Source organism: Peromyscus californicus, unplaced genomic scaffold, assembly GCF_007827085.1.
Source record: "Peromyscus californicus insignis strain IS unplaced genomic scaffold, ASM782708v3 Scaffold_5__1_contigs__length_169319896, whole genome shotgun sequence".
NCBI classification, from domain to species: Eukaryota; Metazoa; Chordata; class Mammalia; order Rodentia; family Cricetidae; genus Peromyscus; species Peromyscus californicus.
The window spans coordinates 12372168-12393119 of NW_026294573.1; the positions used below are offsets into that span (position 1 = coordinate 12372168).

At 49.7% G+C, this 20952-nt stretch overlaps 2 protein-coding genes across 5 annotated transcripts in view; one reads left to right on the plus strand and one right to left on the minus strand.

The window, feature by feature from the left end:
* Dnajc16 (DnaJ heat shock protein family (Hsp40) member C16) overlaps nucleotides 1–6679 on the plus strand; it is a 32688-nt gene extending 26009 nt beyond the window's left edge. For all 3 annotated transcript variants that reach the window (XM_052716153.1, XM_052716152.1, XM_052716154.1), the window contains exons 12-15: nucleotides 233–313; nucleotides 402–500; nucleotides 1820–1990; nucleotides 2677–6679. In XM_052716153.1, coding sequence (XP_052572113.1) covers nucleotides 233–313; nucleotides 402–500; nucleotides 1820–1990; nucleotides 2677–3052 — 727 coding nt within the window. In that variant the 3' untranslated portion in view covers nucleotides 3053–6679. The remainder of the gene's footprint in view (nucleotides 1–232; nucleotides 314–401; nucleotides 501–1819; nucleotides 1991–2676) is intronic.
* Nucleotides 6680–6794: 115 nt separating this feature from the next.
* Nucleotides 6795–20561, minus strand: Agmat (agmatinase). 2 transcript variants are annotated; one of them, XM_052716156.1, is made up of 7 exons: nucleotides 20278–20561; nucleotides 17947–18149; nucleotides 14544–14592; nucleotides 13049–13244; nucleotides 10860–11039; nucleotides 8017–8101; nucleotides 6795–7431 (listed from the first exon to the last, which is right to left on the minus strand). In XM_052716156.1, the coding sequence occupies exons 1-7, from the start codon at nucleotides 20559–20561 to the stop codon at nucleotides 7358–7360; spliced, it is 1071 nt and encodes a 356-aa protein (XP_052572116.1). In that variant the 3' UTR covers nucleotides 6795–7357. The 2 variants fall into 2 exon arrangements, with proteins under 2 accessions (XP_052572116.1, XP_052572115.1); XM_052716155.1 differs by having other exon boundaries at nucleotides 14544–14616.
* Between the last annotated feature and the right edge of the window lie 391 nt (nucleotides 20562–20952).

Below are 20952 nucleotides of genomic sequence, written 5' to 3' on the forward strand. Positions count from 1 at the left end.
TCCCTGTGTATGACTTAAATTATTCATCTCCTTCTGCAGAATGTAGTAGACGTAGCCTAAAGCCCTCTTCCAGAAATCAGTCTCTGTGACTAGGCCACTGAGGAAACAGTCTCCCCTCCCCCACCCCAGCAACAGCCTGTCCTGGGGTTGTGTTTCTTGGTGAAAGGCTTTTGGTTTGGGGCTTCGCTCCTGGGCCACGGATGTGCAGCTAACCAGCTGCCTTCGCTTTCAGGCGGGAGATGATGCCCCTGCTGTCCCTCATCTTCTCCGCTCTCTTCATTCTCTTCGGCACTGTCATTGTCCAGGCTTTCAGGTGAGCCTAGGGACATCAGTGGGAGCCCCAGTCTGCCAGGGCCGTTTAGACCCCTTAAAAATAATAATAACTTGTTTCCATTCTTTAGTGACTCAAATGAGGAACGAGAGTCACAGCCTCCAGATAAGGAAGAGGTCCCTGAGAAGACCGGAAAGACTGAGCCAACCTTCACCAAAGAAAACAGCAGGTTCTTCCCGGACACCACCCGCCTGCCCGTGGCCTCAGAGAGCGTGGAGGGTGGATAGTGTGGAGGGCCTCTACCTCGCTGTGCTCTAAAACCTGGCTGTTGGATCAGGGGAGGGGGTTGAAGTGCTGGGGATCAAACCATGTGCTGGACAAGCATTCTCGCTGAGCAACATCCTAGCCCCCAACTCTAAAATAACCCAGAGTGTGAAACGTAACGGCCAGCAGCCTAAGGCCACACGTAGAGTGTTCTGTGCCAGCCGGGCATGGTGGAGCACACCTTTAACCCCAGCCCTTGAGAGGCAGAGGCAGGCGGATCTCTAGGTGTTTTATATAGTGAGTTCCAGGCCAGCCAGAACTACATATTGAGAGCTCATCTCAGAAAAAAGAAAACAGTTGTGTGCCTCATCCAGTGAGTCACAGTCACAGTGCACATGCATGCACACAAAGTGTATGTGAGGTCACCTTAGGCTGGGGTGAATGAACAGACGCAGATGTCATGTTGGGACTGCCGGCCATGTCTCCTTGCATATTTGCACATATTATAAATTAGGAGAGGGGAATCTAAAAATCCAAAACCTTCCTATTCTCAGGCATTCTGAGGCTTTGGGGTTTTTTAATTTAATTATTTTTTTAAGTATGGGGGCGGTGTACCCCTAGAGCTGGAGTTCCAGGCTATTGTAGAGCTCCTGGAAGAACAGTGCACACTCCTAACACATGAGCAGTCGGTCTCTCCAGCCCCTTCCCAGGCATCCTGAGTAAGGGAAAAAGTCACTGCTGCCCGGGGTTCACTGAACAGGGTAGAATAGACCCTCCACATGTGTAGATACGGGACTGGCAGACCAAGTGCCCTGTGATTGCAGATTCACAATCCCAGCTCCGTGATGGAAGCAGGAAGAGATAGGAGAACTCACAAGGGAGGTAAATGAGCCAGAAGCTGGGGGTAGCCTGTCCCCATGACTCGGACTGAGCATTTGTGGTCTCCTTTGACCTGATGTACAGCTGCCCTTGCACCAGATGAAAAGCGCATGAGCAGGGCCCCTGGAGTGAGCCCCCCGTGCAGCCTGTAGGGCGGAGTCAGTGTGGAGTCGCTGGGCCCCGCCTGGAGGTGCTGTGCTCCACTAGTTTGGTTGTTTGGTTTGAATGTTTGTTCTCATGGCGCAGGCTGGCCTCAGACTCACCACATAGTTGAGGCTTACCTCTCATGCCCCTGCCTCGACTGCCCACCCGCTAGGGTTGCAGCATGCGCTACCACGCCTGGCTTCCACTGCCTTCCACTCCCCTGTCTTGACCATCTCTAAACTGCTCTGTATTTCTCCACAGCAAGATTCCCAAGAAAGGCTTTGTGGAGGTGACTGAGCTTACAGACGTGACATACACCAGCAACTTGGTACGCCTGAGACCAGGCCACATGAATGTGGTTCTCATCCTTTCCAATTCCACCAAGACAAGCCTGCTGCAGAAATTCGCTTTAGAGGTCTACACATTCACTGGGTAAGCAGGGGTGTGTGTGTGTATACATGCTTGATTGTGTGCTGTGTGGTTTGTGTGTGCGTGCGAGTGTGAGTGTGTGCCTAAAGAAAGAAGAGAGAAGATACTCCACTTGGGATAAAAGAGACTGGAAGATACTTGCACACTTCCCACTTGAGGGGCAGGATTCTGTATCCTTCTCAGGCCAGACATCTGCCGTCACTGGGGGCCTTCTCTTGACTTTTGTTTGCTTGGGTTTTAGTTATTTATTTTGTTTTTTTGAGACAGAGTCTCTCTGCATAGCCTTGGCTGTCCTGGAACTGTAGACCAGGCTGGCCTCAAACTCACAGAGATCTTACTGCCTCTGCCTCCCGAGTGCTGGGATTAAAGGTGAGCTCCACCATACCTGACTTGATCTAGTACTTTCTATGTAGCCCTGGATGCTCTCAAACGCAGAACAATCCTCCTGCCTCTACCTTCCAAGTGCTAGGATTACAGGGACACCACTCCCCACCACTCTCCCCTGACTTCCATGTCTTGCTGGTTCTGAGCAGAGAAGCATGAGCACCCCACCCCACCCCCAACTCCGCAGAAATCCTCTCCTAAGTTCAGCCAGCCTTTCCTGGCTGTTCAACCCTGTCCAGAGTGCTGCCGCTCCCCTCCGTGGTGCAGCCGAGCCCCTTCCTGAACCCCGTCTGCTCTTTGCACAGGAGCAGCAGCCTGCACTTCTCCTTCCTGAGTCTGGACAAACACCGAGAGTGGCTGGAGTACTTGCTGGAGTTTGCTCAGGACGCAGCCCCGATCCCAAACCAGTATGACAAGCACTTTATGGAGCGGGACTACACTGGCTACGTGCTGGCCCTGAACGGCCACAAGAAGTATTTCTGCCTTTTCAAGCCCCTAAAGACAGTGGACGAGGAGGCTGTGGCCTCCTGCGACCCTGACTCCTCCAGAGGGAAGCTGCCCTGTGGCCTCGGGCCCAAGCCCCTCAAGGGCAAGCTGAGCAAGTTGTCCTTGTGGATGGAGCGCCTGCTGGAAGGTTCCTTGCAAAGGTTTTACATCCCATCGTGGCCTGAGCTAGACTGAGACATGGACTCTTCAGGTTTTTAACGTGCCCCAGGAACAGGGATTTCCAGGAGAGTCTAGGTTTTAGATTTCTCTTCTAGAGCAATGGCTAGAAGACCTTTCCTTTGTCACCTAGGAGTAAAACATGTCGCAGGTTTGACCCCTAGATGAAAACCTTTCCCTGGGTTTTCTCACCCCCATTTGAATGCCGCACTATTTCAGATAGACGCTCGTCCTTCTTTGTTGTCCCTGAGACATGCCCACACCACCCTGTCCTTAGGTTGGAGAAGCCCATGGTTTGACCTCGAGTCGTGCTGGATGAACCTCAGGATCCTCACTAACCTGTTCTGCAGGGTGGCTCACTCTCCCCCAACCCTTCCACCACCACCCCCCCCCAGTAGGCTCCTGGCTTGGCCCCTGCCATGCTTCTGCCAAGGCACATGCTCTCAACACAGGACAGCCCACCAGAGCTTCTCGGTCCTGCATCTTTGAAAGCGGCCTAGTTCTAAGCGGTTTTACATGTGGCCATCTTCTGGGAGCAAACATTGAGAAGTATATTTTGGGGGTATCTCCCACAACAGTTGGCCAGCCATGGCTTTGAAAGGAAAAGACTGAGCAGTGGGTGAGGGTGTAACATTGACATTTGGTTCTCCCCACCCAGAGAAGGGAGGGTTGGCCTCTGACTGGAGTCTCACAGCCCTGTGATCCTTCATGAGCATCCCTTGTTCCCGTCCCTGTCCTTCACTACACTCCCGTGTATGCACCATCCTAGCCAGGGCAGTCTGCCTAGCCAGCACTGTCGTGACTGAGCCACTGACCTGTCTCCAGATGCCTTTCTGCCTCTGTGGATTGTAGAGTTTGGATACTAGGAGCCATAACCTGTGAGCTTGTTCTCTGAGCTTAGAGAAGCTGCTATAGAGCCAGTAGATTTAAGTGACAGCAGTTATTCCTGTCCGCCAAGAGCCAGGTGCAGGAGCCCTTCCTGCCACACTCTCTGTCGAGTAAAATGCCAGGTGTGTCTTCGTACCAAGGAACCTGACCTCTCTGACAGTTCATCTTGAACATTGTCGTCCCCAAAGTGCTGAACCTTCAAGTTGTCTCTGAGACTTGTTCCCGACTCCTGTCCGGCAGGCAGCTAGCTTCCTACTTCTGGCCTGCATTTTGGCTTCTCAGCTTCCTCATTTCATCCTTCCCTTATCGCTGCTTCCTGCTGCCAGATCAGACCCATCGAATCCAGCTTGCCTGGCTCCACGCACCCTCAGGCTCAGGGCGGGATCATGTTCGTCCACTCAACATACCCTTTGTTTTTAGGGCCAAACCACAAGGGGAGTTTGGACAACTGTGACACGTGGTATGTTCTACTGTTAAGCAAGTGCCCTTTTATAAAGTGAAGGGCACAAATCAGGGACAGGACATTCACTCAGTTAGTATTCTGTAATCATAATTGCTTTGAACCAAGCACCTCGGATCCTGACTACTTTAAACACTGAGCTCCAGTGGTAAGTGATAACTCTCTGAGCCCAAGACCCTCTGTAGTTCTCAAAGAGTCTTTAGCTTTATTAAAAAATAAAGAAGCCGGGCGGTGGTGGCGCACGCCTTTAATCCCAGCACTCGGGAGGCAGAGACAGGCGGATTTCTGTGAGTTCGAGGCCAGCCTGGTCTACAGAGCGAGATCCAGGACAGGCACCAAAACTACACAGAGAAACCCTGTCTCGAAAAACAACCAAAAAAATAAAAAAACATGAAGAAATCACTGCCAGGCTTCATTCTTCCATCTGGCCCTCTAGAAGTACATGCTGACCCTCAATGCTGCTGCTTATGTGGCTGGCCCAGCTAGAAAGGGTGAAGGCAGTCATGGGCTCCTCAGTGCCCCGTCCTCAGAATGCGTTTCTGGAGGCTGAGGGTGAGCCAGGGTAGAACACATGCCTGCAGGTGTAAAGCCTGAGTTCCATCCCCAGGATCACGTACAAATCGTGTTTGGTTTGGGTTTTTTCTGGTGTTTGGTTTGGTTTGGTTTGGTTTAATGGTGGGGCTCCTCTTGTGAGTATGTTTTAACTCATTGATAGATTTTTGTCTTTACATTTCTGGAACTGATAAAATTCCTTGACATATAATTCTAAAAACCAAAAACTCCCCAGGTTTTTGTTCTTTCTTCAAAACTGTACCAAGAAGATAAAAGTCCCTTCCATTGGGGTGACAGAGGGAAGTGGTAACAGGACTGAGTCCAGAATCCCTACAGATCTGATGGGGATCACAATGGACATCACGGTTTGCTTGCTTGCTTGCTTTGAGACAGGGTCTCACTATGTAGCCCAGGCTGGCCTCCAGCTCAAGGCCTTCCTGCCTCAGCCTCCCAAGTCCTGGGGTTACAGGCGTGCACCACAAGTCTACCTTTGACAGATACAAGCCTTTCTTCCTGAATGTTATTTCCATGAATTGTTTATTTTTTGTGTCAAATATGAGCTATTTTTATGCTCAGCCAAATGCCAAGGTTTCTCATCCTAATGAATGTAATATCACAGGACCCAGTTTCAGTTGAGACACTGCTATTTGAGGAGGTGAGTGTCTGCTCAAGACAGCCTATGAATCATGTTCAGTAGACAGGATACAGTAGCCTCTTTAGTCAGTCTGTGTGGAATACCTCTTCCTGCCACTCAGGGACTGGCTGCCCTTTGTCTAACCCAGAGTTGATAGGCTGCCTGGAGACAGTGCAGAAGCAGGCTGCTCTCCCTGTCACCTGCCACCACCCCACAGAGTTGGCTTATTTTCAGATGGGTTAGTCTCATTCCTAGCCTTTTCCATAGTGCTGATCATTTGCAGCCACCGTCGTGTTTCCCTGGTGTTGAAAAAATAATAAAATGGGTCTGACCCATTTGCTTTGCTTGGGGCGAGGGATTGGAAGCGAGCACTCAGCCTCTGTTTTGTTGTCAAAATAGAATTCCATACTGGGGCTGTAGTTCAGTGGTAAAGCATTTGCCTAGCATGTGTGAGCCCCTTGAATGGATCTCCAGTGATGAGGGAGGAAAATTAGGTAGAATCCCTTAAATATTGTTGCAAGGAGCCAGATGTGGAGCACATGCCTGTAATCCCAGCACTCAGGAAGCAGAGGCAAGAGAATCAGGAGCTCAGGGTCATCTTTAGCATGAGCAGGTGAAACCAGCTTGGGCTATGAGACCTTGTCTCAAAAAACAAATGCTACCAGATTGGGGTGTTACACAGTGGTTCGAATACTCACGTAGTACATATGAGGCCCTGTGTTCTTTGATCTTAGCACCACAAAATAAATAAACAGGTAAATAGCTGAATAGATAGAGGCTGGAGATGAAATATAGTTCATGTCCACGTATCTGGAGCCGCCCTTGGAAACAAAGGCAGCATGGCAGTGCTGAATTGGCCGGTTTTGTCTGCTAGGGAAGATGGCTGTACTTGGGAGACAGACCTGAGAGGAAGGGGAATATTTTGCACTTTTGATACTATTAAGAACAAATAATTTATTTGGCAAATTGTGTCTTTTTATGTTTTATGTTTTTACTTTTCAGTTTTGTTTTTTGTTTTGTTTTGTTTCTGTATTGTGAACAGGCACTAAAGCTAATGTTATTTTGTTTTAAGAATATTATGGACTGGAAACAAATAAACTATTTTAATGTGTGATGGCTCTGGGGCACCTCTGGAATTGCAAGATGATTTCATCATGGATACACTGTCGGAATTGCAGGTGACTGGCTTCCAGGCACAGCAGGCCGGAGATGGCTCAAAAACCAAAAAGGGCCGAAGGCTCCTCAGTGGAGCGCTCACTGTTGCAGAGGACTTGGTTCGGTTCCCAGCACCCACTAGTGGCTCACAGCTGCCTGTAACTCCAGTTCAAGGGATCCTACACCCTCTTCTGAACTCCACAGGCTCCTACACACATGTGGTACACATACACGAACTTAGGCACACATAAGATTAAATAAATAGGGCTGGAGAGATGGCTCAGTGGTTAAGAGCACTGACTGCTCTTCCAGAGGACCTGAGTTCAATTCCCAGCAACCACATGGTGGCTCACAACCACCTGCAATTAGATCTGGTGCCCTCTTCTGGCCTGCAAAGACACATGCAGGCAGAACACTGTATACATAAAATAAATCTTTAAAAAAAAAAAAGATTAACTATGTTAATGTTCAAGAGGACAGGAGCGCCAGCTGCCCTGCTTGGGTCAGCCTTCTGAATGGTCCTGATTGCACCAGTGGGGACATCTGTGGAAAGCTTTCTTCAGTCCTTGCACTGCTTGTTCACGAGTCCTCGAGGCTCTGTCGTGACACTGTCTGTCTGTCTTGAAGAACAGACTCAGACAGTTGTCACTTTGGGGAGAGCACATAGCATCTCAAACAGCAGGTTAGCTGCTAGGAGGGCCGTGTTGCCTAGGAAGGAGGAAGAAGTGCCGTGAAGAGGTGCATGCCCCCCTGAAGCCCAGGCTCTGGGACCCCACCCCACTGGCCTTCCCAGAGCCCTGACTTCTGAACTCTGGGTGCTATCTGCCTGTGAACATGCCTTCAGCCCCCACCAAGCGTCATTTGGAGACCGTAGGAGAAGTCTGTGATGGCAGGTGCTGCTCATAGCCCACCCTCAGGCCACTAGGCCTAACTAGAAGGTGGTTTTGTTTTTCTTCCAGTTAGAATTAGGAGGAGGACATCTGTTTTGCCCAGGCGTCAGCTGCAGCAACTCCCTACTTCAAAAAAACATTCACTTTTCAGCAAAATGTCAAAGGGAGATGTGACTGAGGCACCCTGTCACCACCACACAGGCTGTTGCCTTTCTCTTCACTAATGACACCTGGCACCTCCCAGGGGTTTCGTTTGCTTCATTAGCTCATGCTCGTCACTTTGGTGGTAACAGGCTTCTCCCTTCCCTACTGGTCATTCCCCACAGAGTCCCTGAGGTAAACTCACTAGACGAGTCTAATTTAAACAAGAGCTGCCTGTGGATCATTCTTCCTCTTCACTCACCTGTGAGATCATATGGTGGGGAAACTTCCACAAGATCGCAGCCCACCACGTTCAGGCCTTGACAACCTCGGATGATCTCCAGGGCCTGCCCAAGGTGGAAGTGACGGTCATTGCCAATGAGGAGCAACCGGCGGCGCGTAGGTACCCACCCCTGGTGGAGACGTGCTCGCTACAGCCTCGCTGGTGGGCCTCCCAGGGACACAGCTCCCAATCCAGGCCCTCTCCTAGGGGCTTCATGGTGTGATGGTGGAGTCAAGCCAGGCAATGTCACAGGTCAAGAGCCTGAGACAAGCAACCTACAGGAGACAGCCTGGGTGTGGGAAGGCTTCCTGAGGTACAAACACTTCAAGGAACTGGCAGATGAGATGACTCGGCATTCTGGGCAGAGACACAGGCTAACACATAGTAACAAGAAAGGCGAAGTAATGGAGATGGCTCAGGTGGCGTTAGGAACAGGTATAAAGGCAGCTGCCTTTCCAAAGAAGTTTCCCTCCTGAGTGTGAAAAACAGAGGACAGGGCTGGAGAGATGGCTCAGAGGCTAAGAGCACTGGCTGCTCTTCCAGGGGTCCTGAGTTCAATTCCCAGCATCCACATGGTGGCTCACAACCATCTGGCGCCCTCTTCTAGCCTGCAAGCATACATGCAGGCAGAATACTGTACATAATAAATAAATTTAAAAAGAAAAGCAGAGGGCTTAGGATTGTTCCAGAAATGCTCCTGAATGGGCAGGGAATGGCTGTAAGAGACGCAGTTATGAACATCCTCCTTTCTTAGAAAATGTATGCAATTCACTTACACCTTGGACAACCTGCCACTCACTCATACCCTGGCCTCTGAGGACAGGGTAATGGACAATGGAAAGGCCCTGCTCTCTCCCTGTCGATCTCAGTGTAGCTCATCAGGCTTGACTCCAAAATGCTCCAGCCACTGGGAGTAGGTCTCTGTGTACTTTATTAATTTAACCACAAGCAGCTTGGTGCATTGTGTTTTGTTTTGGAGCTGGGAATAGCAATATAGACCTTTGTTCGTGCTAAGCATGTGTGCCAAACTGAGCTACACCACCAGCCCCAAAGTTCGGTGTTCTTAAGAGGGGACACTACAAAATGATCCCCATGGATTGACTATAGATGAACTAGAGGCAGAAAGAATAATAAAGAATTCTCAGAGCTCTCGGGATGGTCCCAAAGTTCATGGGGAGAGCATTTGCTTAGCATGTGTGAGGCCTGGGTTTAATCCCTAGCTACAAAACAGGATATTAGAAAACCACAGGCCAGCAGCCCGTGCTCAAAGCAGGGCCTCTTCACTGAGTACCCAAAACGAGAATCAGCCCTGAGGACATATTCAAGCCTACCCAACCTCGTGATATTATGAAATGACATTATGGTCAAATTTCATGCTTAAGAACCAAACAGTCCGGTTTTTGGTTGGTTGGTTGGTTGGCTTGTTGGTTGGTTGGTTGGTTTTGAGACAGGGTTTCTCTATGTAGCTTTGGAGCCTTTCTTGGAACTCACTCTGTAGCCCAGGCTGGCGTCGAACTCACAGAGATCCACCTGCCTCTGCCTCCCGATTGCTGGCATTAAAGGCGTGTGCCACCACCACCTGGCCTGGTTTTGTTTTTTTAATCTCTTAATGTTTTAAGTAAGTTTACAGTTTTGTGTTGGGCGCTATCCACAGCTATCCTTAGCCAAATAGGGCATGCAGCCCTCAGGCCAGAGGTTAGACACATCCAGGTGCTGTGTCTTTAAAATCCTACCCTGGTGGTCCAGCACTCAGAAGCTGAGTTAGAGGCCTGCATGGGCTACATAATTCAAGGCAAGTCTGAACCCTGCAGCACTGGGTTAGCTAGCCAGGGGCAATGCTGAAGAGCTCACTCAGGTGGTGAGGATGCAGGAGAGCTTTTGGGCTGACCAACTCAGCTACCACCCAGGTCCCGATCCAGAGCTATGAGTTGGCCTACCCCAACATCCACCTTATCTATGAACTGCAGGAGCACGTGAAGAGGCCAGTCTTGCAGATCCAAAGCTGCAGGATCTCCACAATACCGGGCAGCAACAGGATATCCAAGAGGAGTCCCAGTGAGGATCCAGTATTGATAGTGTAGCAGAAGCCAGAGCCTCAAACCAGACCAATGACTCCTTGCAATGAACATTTGCAAGTAAAGATGTATGGACTAAAGAGTATACTGTGTATACTGTATGACTCACTGAGACACACTACAGCTTCCACGATTAGATTTTGGTGGTGGGGGTGGGGGTGGGGAGGACAAGGGCAGATACAGGGAGATGAGTGGGGTTGGAGTACATGATGTGAAATTGACAAAGAATCAATACCAAGTTAAAAAATAAAATACACCCTCTAGGGCTAGGAAGATGGCTAAGTGGTTAAGAGTGCTTGTTGCGCCGGGCGGTGGTGGCGCACGCCTTTAATCCCAGCACTCGGGAGGCAGAGCCAGGCGGATCTCTGTGAGTTCGAGGCCAGCCTGGACTACCAAGTGAGTTCCAGGAAAGGCGCAAAGCTACACAGAGAAACCCTGTCTCGAAAAACCAAAAAAAAAAAAAAAAAAAAAAAAAAAAGAGTGCTTGTTGCTTTTGCAGAGGTTTTGAACCAAACCAATCCAAGTTTGGTTCCCAGCATCCACATTAGGTGGCGTGCAACCACCTGTGAATCCAGCTTCAGGAGGATCTAATGCTCTTTCTGGCCTCTATGGGAACCTGTACACATAGGTGTGCATGCATGCATTGTGTGAGCATGCCTGCACACACACATACACACACAGAGGCATGGACGGGGCATACATAACAATAATACCCAACCTGGGAATCCAGTGAACAAACCCACTTACCTGACTAGGGGTGAGCCCAGCAACTTCCGGTGCCCCTGTTCCTGGGGCATAGGCAGGATCCAAGGCGTCTATGCTAAAGCTGACATAAAGAGGCTTGCCCCCCATCTGTTGCCTGATCTCTGCCATCAGGGGAACCAATGACTTCATCCAACAGTCTTCAGCCAGGACCACACGGAAGCCCTGAAGAGTGGAGAGCCAAAGAGCTGCAGATCATAGCTGACCCCATGCTCAACTTCTCACACGCTTATCACATCTGACCTCAACTTCCATGAGGGCAACCACAGTCCCCACTCTACTGATGAAGTTAGGAATCAAGGTCAAAGATGACCCGAGTGTCAGGATCAGAAAAGAATTTAGCAAAAACCAAGGGTGAGAAACTTATCATTTAAGACTCTAGGTCAGGAGTTTTCAACCTTCCTAATGCTGCGACCCTTTAATACAGTTCCACATGCTGTGGTGACCCCCAACCATAACATTATTTTCATTGCTACTTCATAACTGCAATTGTGCCACTGTTATGAGTTGTAATGTAAAGATCTGATAAGCAGGCTCTCTGATATGTGACCCCTGTGAAAAGGTGGTTTGAAAGGAATACCAATCCACAGTTGAGAACCACTATTCTAGATGCTTCTGTCCAGAACATTGGCCTTGATACACCCTAAAATTGAGGGACTGGACAGGTGAGTCAGCTCAGCTAGGGTAAAAGCACTTGCTAGCAAGCCTAATGACCTGAGCTCAATCCCCAAGACCCACACAGCAGAAGGGAACTGACTCCACAACTTGTCCTCTGACCTCCACACTCATGCTGTGGCACTCACGAACACACACAAATAAATGTAATTAAAAGGAACATAAGGGCTGGAGAGATGGCTCAGCGGTTAAGAGCACTGTGCTGTTCTTCCAGAGGTGCTGAGTTCAACCACATGGTGGCTCACAACCATCTGAAATGAGATTTGGCGCCCTCTTCTGGCCTGCAAGCATGCATGTAGGCAGAACAATGTATACATAATAAATAATAAATCTTTAAAAAAAAAAAAAAAAAAGGAACATAAAATAGCTGGGCATGGTGGCATATGCCTTTAATCCCAGCACTTGGGAGGCAGAGGTAGGTGGATCTTGTGAGTTCAAGGCCAGCCTGGTCTACAGAACGAGTTCCAAGACAACCAAAGCTATGTCCTGAGACCCTGTCTCAAAAAAAGAAAGGGACTGGGGTGTTTGTGTGGGAGTCTTGCACTGTGTTCAGACCAGAGCCTTCTGCCTGCTGGGTGTCGCAATAAACACCAAGAAGGGGTGTCTGGCCTAGACTCAGGTTCACACCCCACATCTTCTAAGCCAGCAGCCTCCAAGGGCTTTATTTTCTGCTTCATTCTGCTGTGCAGCAACAGGCCACTTCTGCCTCATTAATGTCTCTCTGAGCCAGGCACAGTGGCTCACACCTGTAATTCCAATATCTCAGGAGGCTGAGGCTGGAGGATCACCATGATTTGCAGGCCAGTCTTAAGACCCTGTATCAAAACAAAAGCAGAAATCTACTCTTGCCACAAGACTCTTTTTTTTTTTTGGTTTGGTTTTGTTTTGTTTTCGAAACAGGGTTTCTCTGTGTAGCTTTGGAGCCTGTCCTGGATCTCACTTTGTAGACCAGGCTGGACATGAACTCACAAAGATTCACTTGGCTTTGCCTCCCAAGTGCTGGGATTAAAGGCGTGCACCACCACTGCCCGGCTGCCACAAGACTCTTGATTCAAACTTGGATTTTCATCTCCACTTGCCTTTTCTTATCTTTGTCGGGGGTGGGGGTGGGGCAGGGAGCAGCACAGGCATGCACATGTCGTGATGCATGTGTGGAGGCTGGAGGTCAGAGGACAAGCTTCCGGAGTTGTTTCTCTCCTTCCACCTTGTGGGTCCCAGGGATCCAACTCAGGTCATCAGACTTAGCGGCAAGCGCCTTTACCTGATGAACCATCGTGCCAGCCCGTTTCTGGCTTTGTCCTCAAAGGAGGTCTCATATAGCCCAGGCTTGCCAGGAACTCTAGGAAGCTGAGAATGATGCTAGAGTCTCGACCCCTGGAGACTGGGATTACGGGCCTATGCTGCCACATCTAGCTCCAACCACACTCCACCCTGTGGAGTCCATCTTTGACAATGAAGAAGATACTTTGGGGGAGAGAGAAGGACATCCAGTCCATCACCTGGCTCCGACTGTATCTGTAGGGATCCAGAGTCTTGGAAGAGCCCCGGATGCCGATCTGCACCACCCGCTTACAGTCCAGCAGTCCCTCCTCCACGCTTCGACGGAAAGCTGTCCGATGATAGACCTTCTCCCCCAGAGTTCTGTCAGTTGTGTTGGTGTGGGCACCCACATGCACTAGGCCCACAGGGCCATGCCTAGTAACAAAAGAGCAGCTCAGAGGTCAAGGGTCCTGGCATCAGCTACCTGCCTTTGAGCTCTTTTCTGAGTTCAGCTCACTTAGCACCTTGAAGAAGTCAGGTAGAAGCAGATATGACTGGCCTGCCACCCAGAATTTCAGAGAGACTGACAATGGCACAGGACAGAACTCAGGAAAGGCTGAACCGATCAGAACCACCTTTTCTCCAGCTAAGGCACCAACAGGATGTTTGGACCCTGCTCCTCTCCATCAGCTCTGCCAGATACCCCAAATGAACACAGTCCATGCTAGTAGGAGACTAGCACAGCTTGAGACAAGACCGACCCCACCCACCCCCAATCAGGATGCTACCCACATGCCTTCCCACCCCAGCCAGGATGCTACCCATATGCCTTCCTGATGGGATAATCTTTTTGTACAGAATACTGTGTGAAGATGTATTCTGTCCTTCCTCACCTGTATAAGGCACCTTCTTATTGGTTTAATAAAGAGCTGAACAGCCAATAGCTAGGCAGGAGAGGATAGGCAGGACTTCTGGGGAGAGAGAGGAACTCTAGTAAAGAATATGAGGCAGGAGATTCACCAACCAGATGCAGAGGTCAGACATACGATACTGAGGAGTCGTAACGAGCCATGTGGAAGAGTGAAGATTAATATAAACAGGTTAATTTAAGTTTTAATTTAATTTAAGTTGGGAACAAGCCTAAGCTAAGGCCAAGCTTTCATACTTAATAAGAAGTCACCATGTCATTATTCGGGAGCTGGCAGTCCAAAGAAAGACTTATTACACCTTCCCACTCCAGTCAGGATGCTACCCACATACCTTCCCAAAAACAAATTCTGAAGCTCCCACCTACCATCTCCACCCTCTGTCTTCCTCCAGCTAAGCCAGCCAAAGCTGACTAATATGTGCAGACGTGCATCTGCTGGAAAATCTAGTTTTTGTTGTCCAGGCAAGGAGGGAGTTTGGTGGGCGGGGGTGGACACGTTCCCCCCCCCCCCCCCCCCCCCCCGCATCAATATTTGTAATTGGCATACAAAGCAAAACACACAGAAGGTAGCTGGGGTTGCATATCTCACTCGGGTTTCACCTTCCAAACCAGAGGCCAACTGAAAACGCAGAGTGTGTGTCCCACAGCAGAACTAGGCCAAGCGAAAGTGCTCCAAACCGATGACTGACAGACACACCCGGAGCCCAGCCTTCGTTTCGAACCCTAGAAACAACTCAGTGGGGATTTCCCATCACCCCTGCATCTCAGCCCACAGTGGTCCCAAATGTTGAAAGCCTGGGACTTACTTTTTTGCCACCGCTTGCAGTATGGGATATGTGAGCGTATGGTCTCCACCTGCAGAGAGAAAACAGCATACATCTATAAACACAACAGTCCCGAAGTCACCCAGCACTGCCCGGCACTGCCACCCTTTCGGGTCCACTACAGAACTCTATCCACAGCTAAATGGCCATGAGTGGCATTTTAAAAGGAAAATGCCCCCCCCCCCCCCCCCCCCGCCCCCTCCCCCCCCCCCCCCCCCTCCCCCCCCCCCCCGCCCCCCGCCCCCGTCATTTAAAAGCAGACACTGGAACTGCAGAGATGGCTCCGTGGTTAAGAGCACGCACTGCTCATCACGCATGTCAGGCAGCTCACAAGTCACCCTAACTCCAACTCCAGGGGACTCCACCTCTGGTCTTCACTGACACCTGTACTCACTGGCACATACCCACACTCAGACACACAACTAATTGCATAAATCAAAGCTTATGAGCTGTTCTGCAACACAGCTCTGTCCTACACACCTCCCCAGGATGGTGTGAACGGCGTACGCCTGCATTGCCCGATGTGGTAGCTGAGGAGTTGAAGATCCTCTTTTCCATTTGCTTTAGTTTTTATGTATATGATGTGTATAGCTGATGGCCTACGTGTGGACATCAAGGACAGCTTGGAAGAGTCAGTTCCCTCCTACAGTAGTGTTCCAGGGGTCAAATTCAGGTCATCAGGCTTGCATGGCCAGCACTTTTACACACTGAGCCATCCCTATGGCTCAAATACTTTATTTTTACTTTTTATAAAGATGTATTTATTTTCATTTTTATGTGTTTAAGTGTTTTGCTTGCGTGTGTCTCTGCACCACATTCATGCCTTGTGCCCTCAGAGGTCAGAAGACGGCATCGGATCCCCTGGGACTGGAGTTACGGATAGATGACTGTGAGCTGCCCTGTGGGTGCTGGGACTTGAATCTGAGTCCTCCGCAAGAACAGCCAGTGCTCTTAAGTACTGAGCCATCTCTCCAGCCCCATACTACTTACTTTTAATTTTTACACTGGGAATTGAACTCAGGGCTCCACACATGCCAGCCAGGTGCTCTGCCACACTAATCTCATGGGTTTTTTGTTTTTGGTTTTGGCTTTTTTTGGAGGCAGGGTTTCTCTGTGTAGTTTTTGGTGCCTGTCCTGGAACTCACTCTGTAGACCAGGCTGGCCTCGAACTCACAGAAATCCGCCTGGCTCTGCCTCCCAAGTGCTGGGATTAATGGCGTGCGCCACCATTGCCTGGCTTAATCTCATGTTTCTTAAGAAATAATTTTGAGGACTGGCTGATGTGGACCCTGGGAACTGAACTCAAGTCCTCTGGAAGAGCCGCATTAGTCCTTAACCACGGAGCCATCTCTCCAGACTCACACCGAAAGTGTTTCGATCACATTTATCTCCCACTCCTCCTGCATCTGCAACCCTCCTTTCCAACACATCCTCCTCCTATCTTTGTGTCCTTTTTCTTTGTTTTCTTTTCTTTTTTTTTTTTTTTAATCTCACTGAGTTTAGTGTCAGGTCCAAAGGAAACTCCATTTCCCCAAATTCTAGGGGCCAGGCAAAAGCCAGCCTTCCTCAGGAACTTGTGACGCTGGCTCTCCTCCACCAAAAGGGGTCATTCCCTTTTCACTGGCAGAAGGGACAAATGGCTATTGGTGGTGCCCATTAGCACAGGCTGGCCTCCAGGTCCCTCGATGTCACAGATACCTGTTACACATTTCAGAGTGCATGCTGGCCCCCTGGACCTTCCCAGCTCATCCCCTAAACTCCAGTTCATGTGCTTCCCTCCTCACAGCTGCTTATTCTCCTTAGAACCCTGCTAGTGCTTTGGCCAAGCTCCTTCTCTTCTGCTCACTCTCTCTGTTTTCTTCTCCGGGTCTCCCCGCGCCCCCATCCCGTTTCCCTCCTCCCCATTTCCCTGCAGGTCACATTCAGTCTACTTTTTATCTCTGCTCTGGACCTTTCCAGGTGTTCCTGGATGTCCTCTCTTGTCTACAGTAAAAACCCTCCCCTTAACCACACCACAGAGCAATACCATCGTCGGTTTATACAGTCAGTGTTGCTTGTACATATCTAGGTATGAAAGTATGGTGTTATGTACCAGCACTGTCTTTTTATTTTTTAATTTTGAATCTTGTGACAGGGTCTCACTAAGTTGCCCAGGCTAGACTTGAACTCATGCTGCAGTCTAGACTGGCTTTGAACTTGTGGTCCCCCTGCCTTAGTCTCAGGAGTAACTAAGATTACAGGCTACCCTACTGAGCAGTACAGGCCTAGGGCAAGAATTAGTATTAATAGTGCTGGCTAACCCCACGCCCCGCCCACAGTGCAGTGAGATGGGCATTGTCACTCCGCCTGGTGACAGATGAAGCCAAGCACCTAGCAACATGAAGCAGCTTGTGAGAGCTAGGTTGAGATGTCAAAAACGGCATCCTGAAGCCACCCTCCCGACCGCTGCCAAATCCGGTAATTAGGCCATGCAAATTGGCAAAAATAAATGGGGATATTTAAAAACAAAACAAAAACAAAAACACCTCTCACATTGTTTCAATGTGGACCACTGCCCTGTAGACTGATGCAAATCCTGACCAGTTCAGATATATCCTCTGGAGGGCAGGCAAGATGGCTCAGTGGGTAAAGCCTGATGACCTGTATTTGATCCCCAGGACCCACATGGTAAAAGGAGAGAACGGACTCCCAAAAGTTGGATTCTTACCTGTATATGCATACTGTGACACATGTGTACATGGACACACACTACATAAATGTAAGAAAAAAGGAAAGAAGGAACAAAAGAAAGGCCCTCTTGCAGTTCTCACAGTCGCTAAAAACATTTTTGTCTGTGAAGTGGGGAAGCTGCAACTGAGTCCCTGGTGACAGCCTTCTCCAGGTCTGAGGCGGAGGGCTGGGAGGAGGGTGAGGGAGGAGGGCTGGGAGGAGGGTGAGGGAGGAGGGTGACATACATGCAGGGGTAGAACCTTTGAAAGAAAAGACATTCTTGGCTGAACAACAACAAAGCCAGTAACACCAATTCTAGTCAAACTGGGGTTTGAAGCAAAAGCAGGGACAGGTTCCTCACCCTAGTTTATTGATTGACTGTTGATTCTTTATGCCCGAGGGCAAATGCCTCACTGGCCTTGTCCGAGTTAGCCAGCATATTTTTTCCCACTGAAACAGGGCCTTACTCCGTTAGCCTTCATGCCAGATCTCCCAAAATATTAAATATCTTCTCCCCTAGGATTAAAATGAGTGACTCTGAGTGTCCACTCTCCTTCTGTGTCCATCTTCCCAACAGCTTCCCCTGGAGAAGAGCTTCTCATGGGCAAATATTGAACCACCACCCTCCCCAGACGACCATGAAAAAGCCACACTTGCCCTTGCCAGCAGCCCTTACCCAAGGTCAGAGGAATGCAGCCAGCTTCTAGGACGTTCTGATAGACCTCCCGAATTAGCCGGCAGCTGTCCTGGAGGTTGTAAAGATTGACATTCACATTGCCTAGATCTGCCACCCTGAGGGACTGGAAGGGGAGGGCTCCTGTGCTGGGGTTGACAGCCCCCAGCATCACCGATTCCTCCCGGATTCGATGGGGTCCAAATCTGGAGAAGAAGAATCGTCTACATGTCAGCTTCTGCAGGGCTCTGAAGGCTTGCTATGCCTAAATGGAGCGTCTCTGTCTCCTAACATTTGGACAGGCGACCCTGTGCTGTGGGATAGTCTGTAACCACTGGCAATCAGGAGCACCTCTCCCCCCAACCTGCACCAAGTAAAAGTATGTCTGGATGTGAGCAGGCATCACCACTGGGTACAATACAGACCCCGCTGAGAACCATTCATCTATGTATATTTGGGGGGGGGTGGCTGTTTTGTTTTGTTTTTTGACTTTTTTCATTGTATTTTTTTTTTTTTTTAAAGATTTATTTATTAATTATGTATACAATGAGTGTTCAGTCTGCAGGCCAGAAGAGGGCACCAGATCTCATTGTAGATGGTTGTGAGCCACCATGTGGTTGCTGGGAATTGAACTCAGGACCTCTAGAAGAAGAGCCAGTGCTCTTAACCTCTGAGCCATCTCTCCAGCCCCTTCATTGTATTGTTTTTATATTGGTCTTGCTGGCACAAAACTCACCGTGTAGCCCAAGATCGCCTCAAACTCTCAATCCTCCTGCCTCAGCCTCCTGAGTGCTGGGACTACCTCTAAGCATGACCATAGCAGACTAACAGAATTTCTGATCATATTCAGTTTACTAGTTTTCCATACTGTAACACAGTATCTGAGGCTGATTTAGGTTTTTGTTTGTTTGTTTGTTTGTTTTAGTACAAGGATAGCTCAGTCACTAAAGCTCTTGCCATCTAAGTAGAAGGATCCAGGTTTGATCCCCAGAACCCGTATATAACTACCAGATGTGGTGGCACCCACTGGGAATTCCCAGCACTGCAGACTCAGATCAGGAGGGTCAGTAGGGGGTCCCTGGCCACCTGTCTAGCTCACTCAGTGAACTCTCGGTCAGTGAGAGACCCTGTCTCAAACAAGGTAGACTGTAATACCGAGATGACTCACTGGCTGACTTCCCTACCCGCATGCATGCACGTGAGCACACATATGAATTAACCGTTTATTTAAGGAGCTGGAGAAATGGCTCATGAGTTAGGAGCACTGACTGCTCTTGCAGAAGATCTGGTTTAGTTTCCAGCACCCACAAGGTTATCCTTAATTCTAGTTCTTGGGGGACCCAACACTATCCCCTTCCGGCTACTCAGCACCAGGCAGAGATATGGTACACACACATTTCGTGCAGACAGAAACACGTGTACACATGAAATAAAAGTAAACATTTTAAAAAGTTAAGTACCAGCATGTGACACACACTCCACTTTGTTCTTTGCCTGTTTTGTCTTTTTCATCAATGGAGATCAAACCGGGGCCTTGAAAGCTGAGTGTGAGAGAGCTTGTCACTCAGACACACACACCCCATTCCTTACTCAAGAGCATACCCACCACTAATTTATTACATAGCATTAGACAGTTCCTTAGCTTGAGTTTCTGTTTCCTGATCTTTAAAATAATGATGCTGTTATTTATGTCCTGGTGTGGTGGTATGAATTTAACGAGGTCAACTTTTCAAAATATCCTGGGTTCGTTGACATTTACTAAATGACAGCTTTTAAAATTCAACCTGGGGGTTGGGGATTTAGCTCAGTGGTAGAGCGCTTGCCTAGCAAGCGCAAGGCCCTGGGTTCGGTCCTCAGCTCTGAAAAAAAAAAAAAATTCAGCCTGATACAGTCAGATACAATGAACTGAAGCAGAAACTGCTGGTGCTTGCTAATTAAGAAACAGACTTTCGGTCTCTTGGATTTTGATAGTTGGGGATTTGGGGAAGGGACTACCAATGTCTGTTCTCAAACCAGTGGCCCCTAGGATGGAACTAGGGTGTGCACATCCACCATCCCAGCAAGGCTGGGGTTCTAGAAACTCTCCTGGTTTGCTAATGCACCCCAGGCTGGCCTTTCTGAGCTGCCTCGGCTTCATGAGGTTACAGGAGTACAGAGAAGCCTTTCTTGACCCCTGATGACCCTGAGATCTCAGGATTGGCCTTCCAATCCTGTGTTAAGCCCTTGGTGTTGTGTGTTGAAGGAGGAGGGAGCCGCCCTCCCTGATTCCAAAATGACCTAGGTGAAGAGGTGCAAGCCCCACGTGCCTTCGGCACTCGGGGCTTCTGGCCTTACCTCGCCCCAGGCCGGTTGGAAGTCCCAGTGTCCAGAGGCACACCGATGAAGGCAGCATCCAGCCCCTCAGGGGAGGACTGCAGGGGCAGGCGCATCATGGAGCAGACGCCCACCAGTTGTACCAGTGACTCAGAGCCGGGGGACTGGTGATGCGGGGCATCTGAGGCATCTGAAACCTGGCGGATCCTGGGGTGCCCAGGAGAGAGGAGCCCCACAGAGGGACGCCACGTGGCCACCCCAGACCCCAGGCCTCGGGTACAACTGGACGTGAGCAGCCGCAGCATGCCGCCTATGGAGGAGCCCAACCCTGCCAGCGTGCCAGCCCCCAGGTGCAGGGCTCAAAGGTCAGGGGCGCCCTGGGATCAAAGGGGCGGGCCCTGGGATCAAAGAGGCGGGGAGGGCCCCAGAGCCCAAGTCTTTCTCTACCTGCCCCGCTGGACTTCAGCTCCCCACTGGATTGGCACTGGATTGGTCAATGAGACGGCTGGGGCTCCCCATTCATGCCCACCTGCTCCACCCCAGGTTTATCAGTGCAAGGAGCCTCCCAACATCTGGCTTTTGGCTGTCTCTCCTATTCAGAGTAATTGTGTTTTGCTTTGTTTGCTATTGTTGTATTGTTTTGTTAACAAAAGGTCTCACTCTGCAGCCCTAGCGGGTCTGGAACGCGTGTATCTA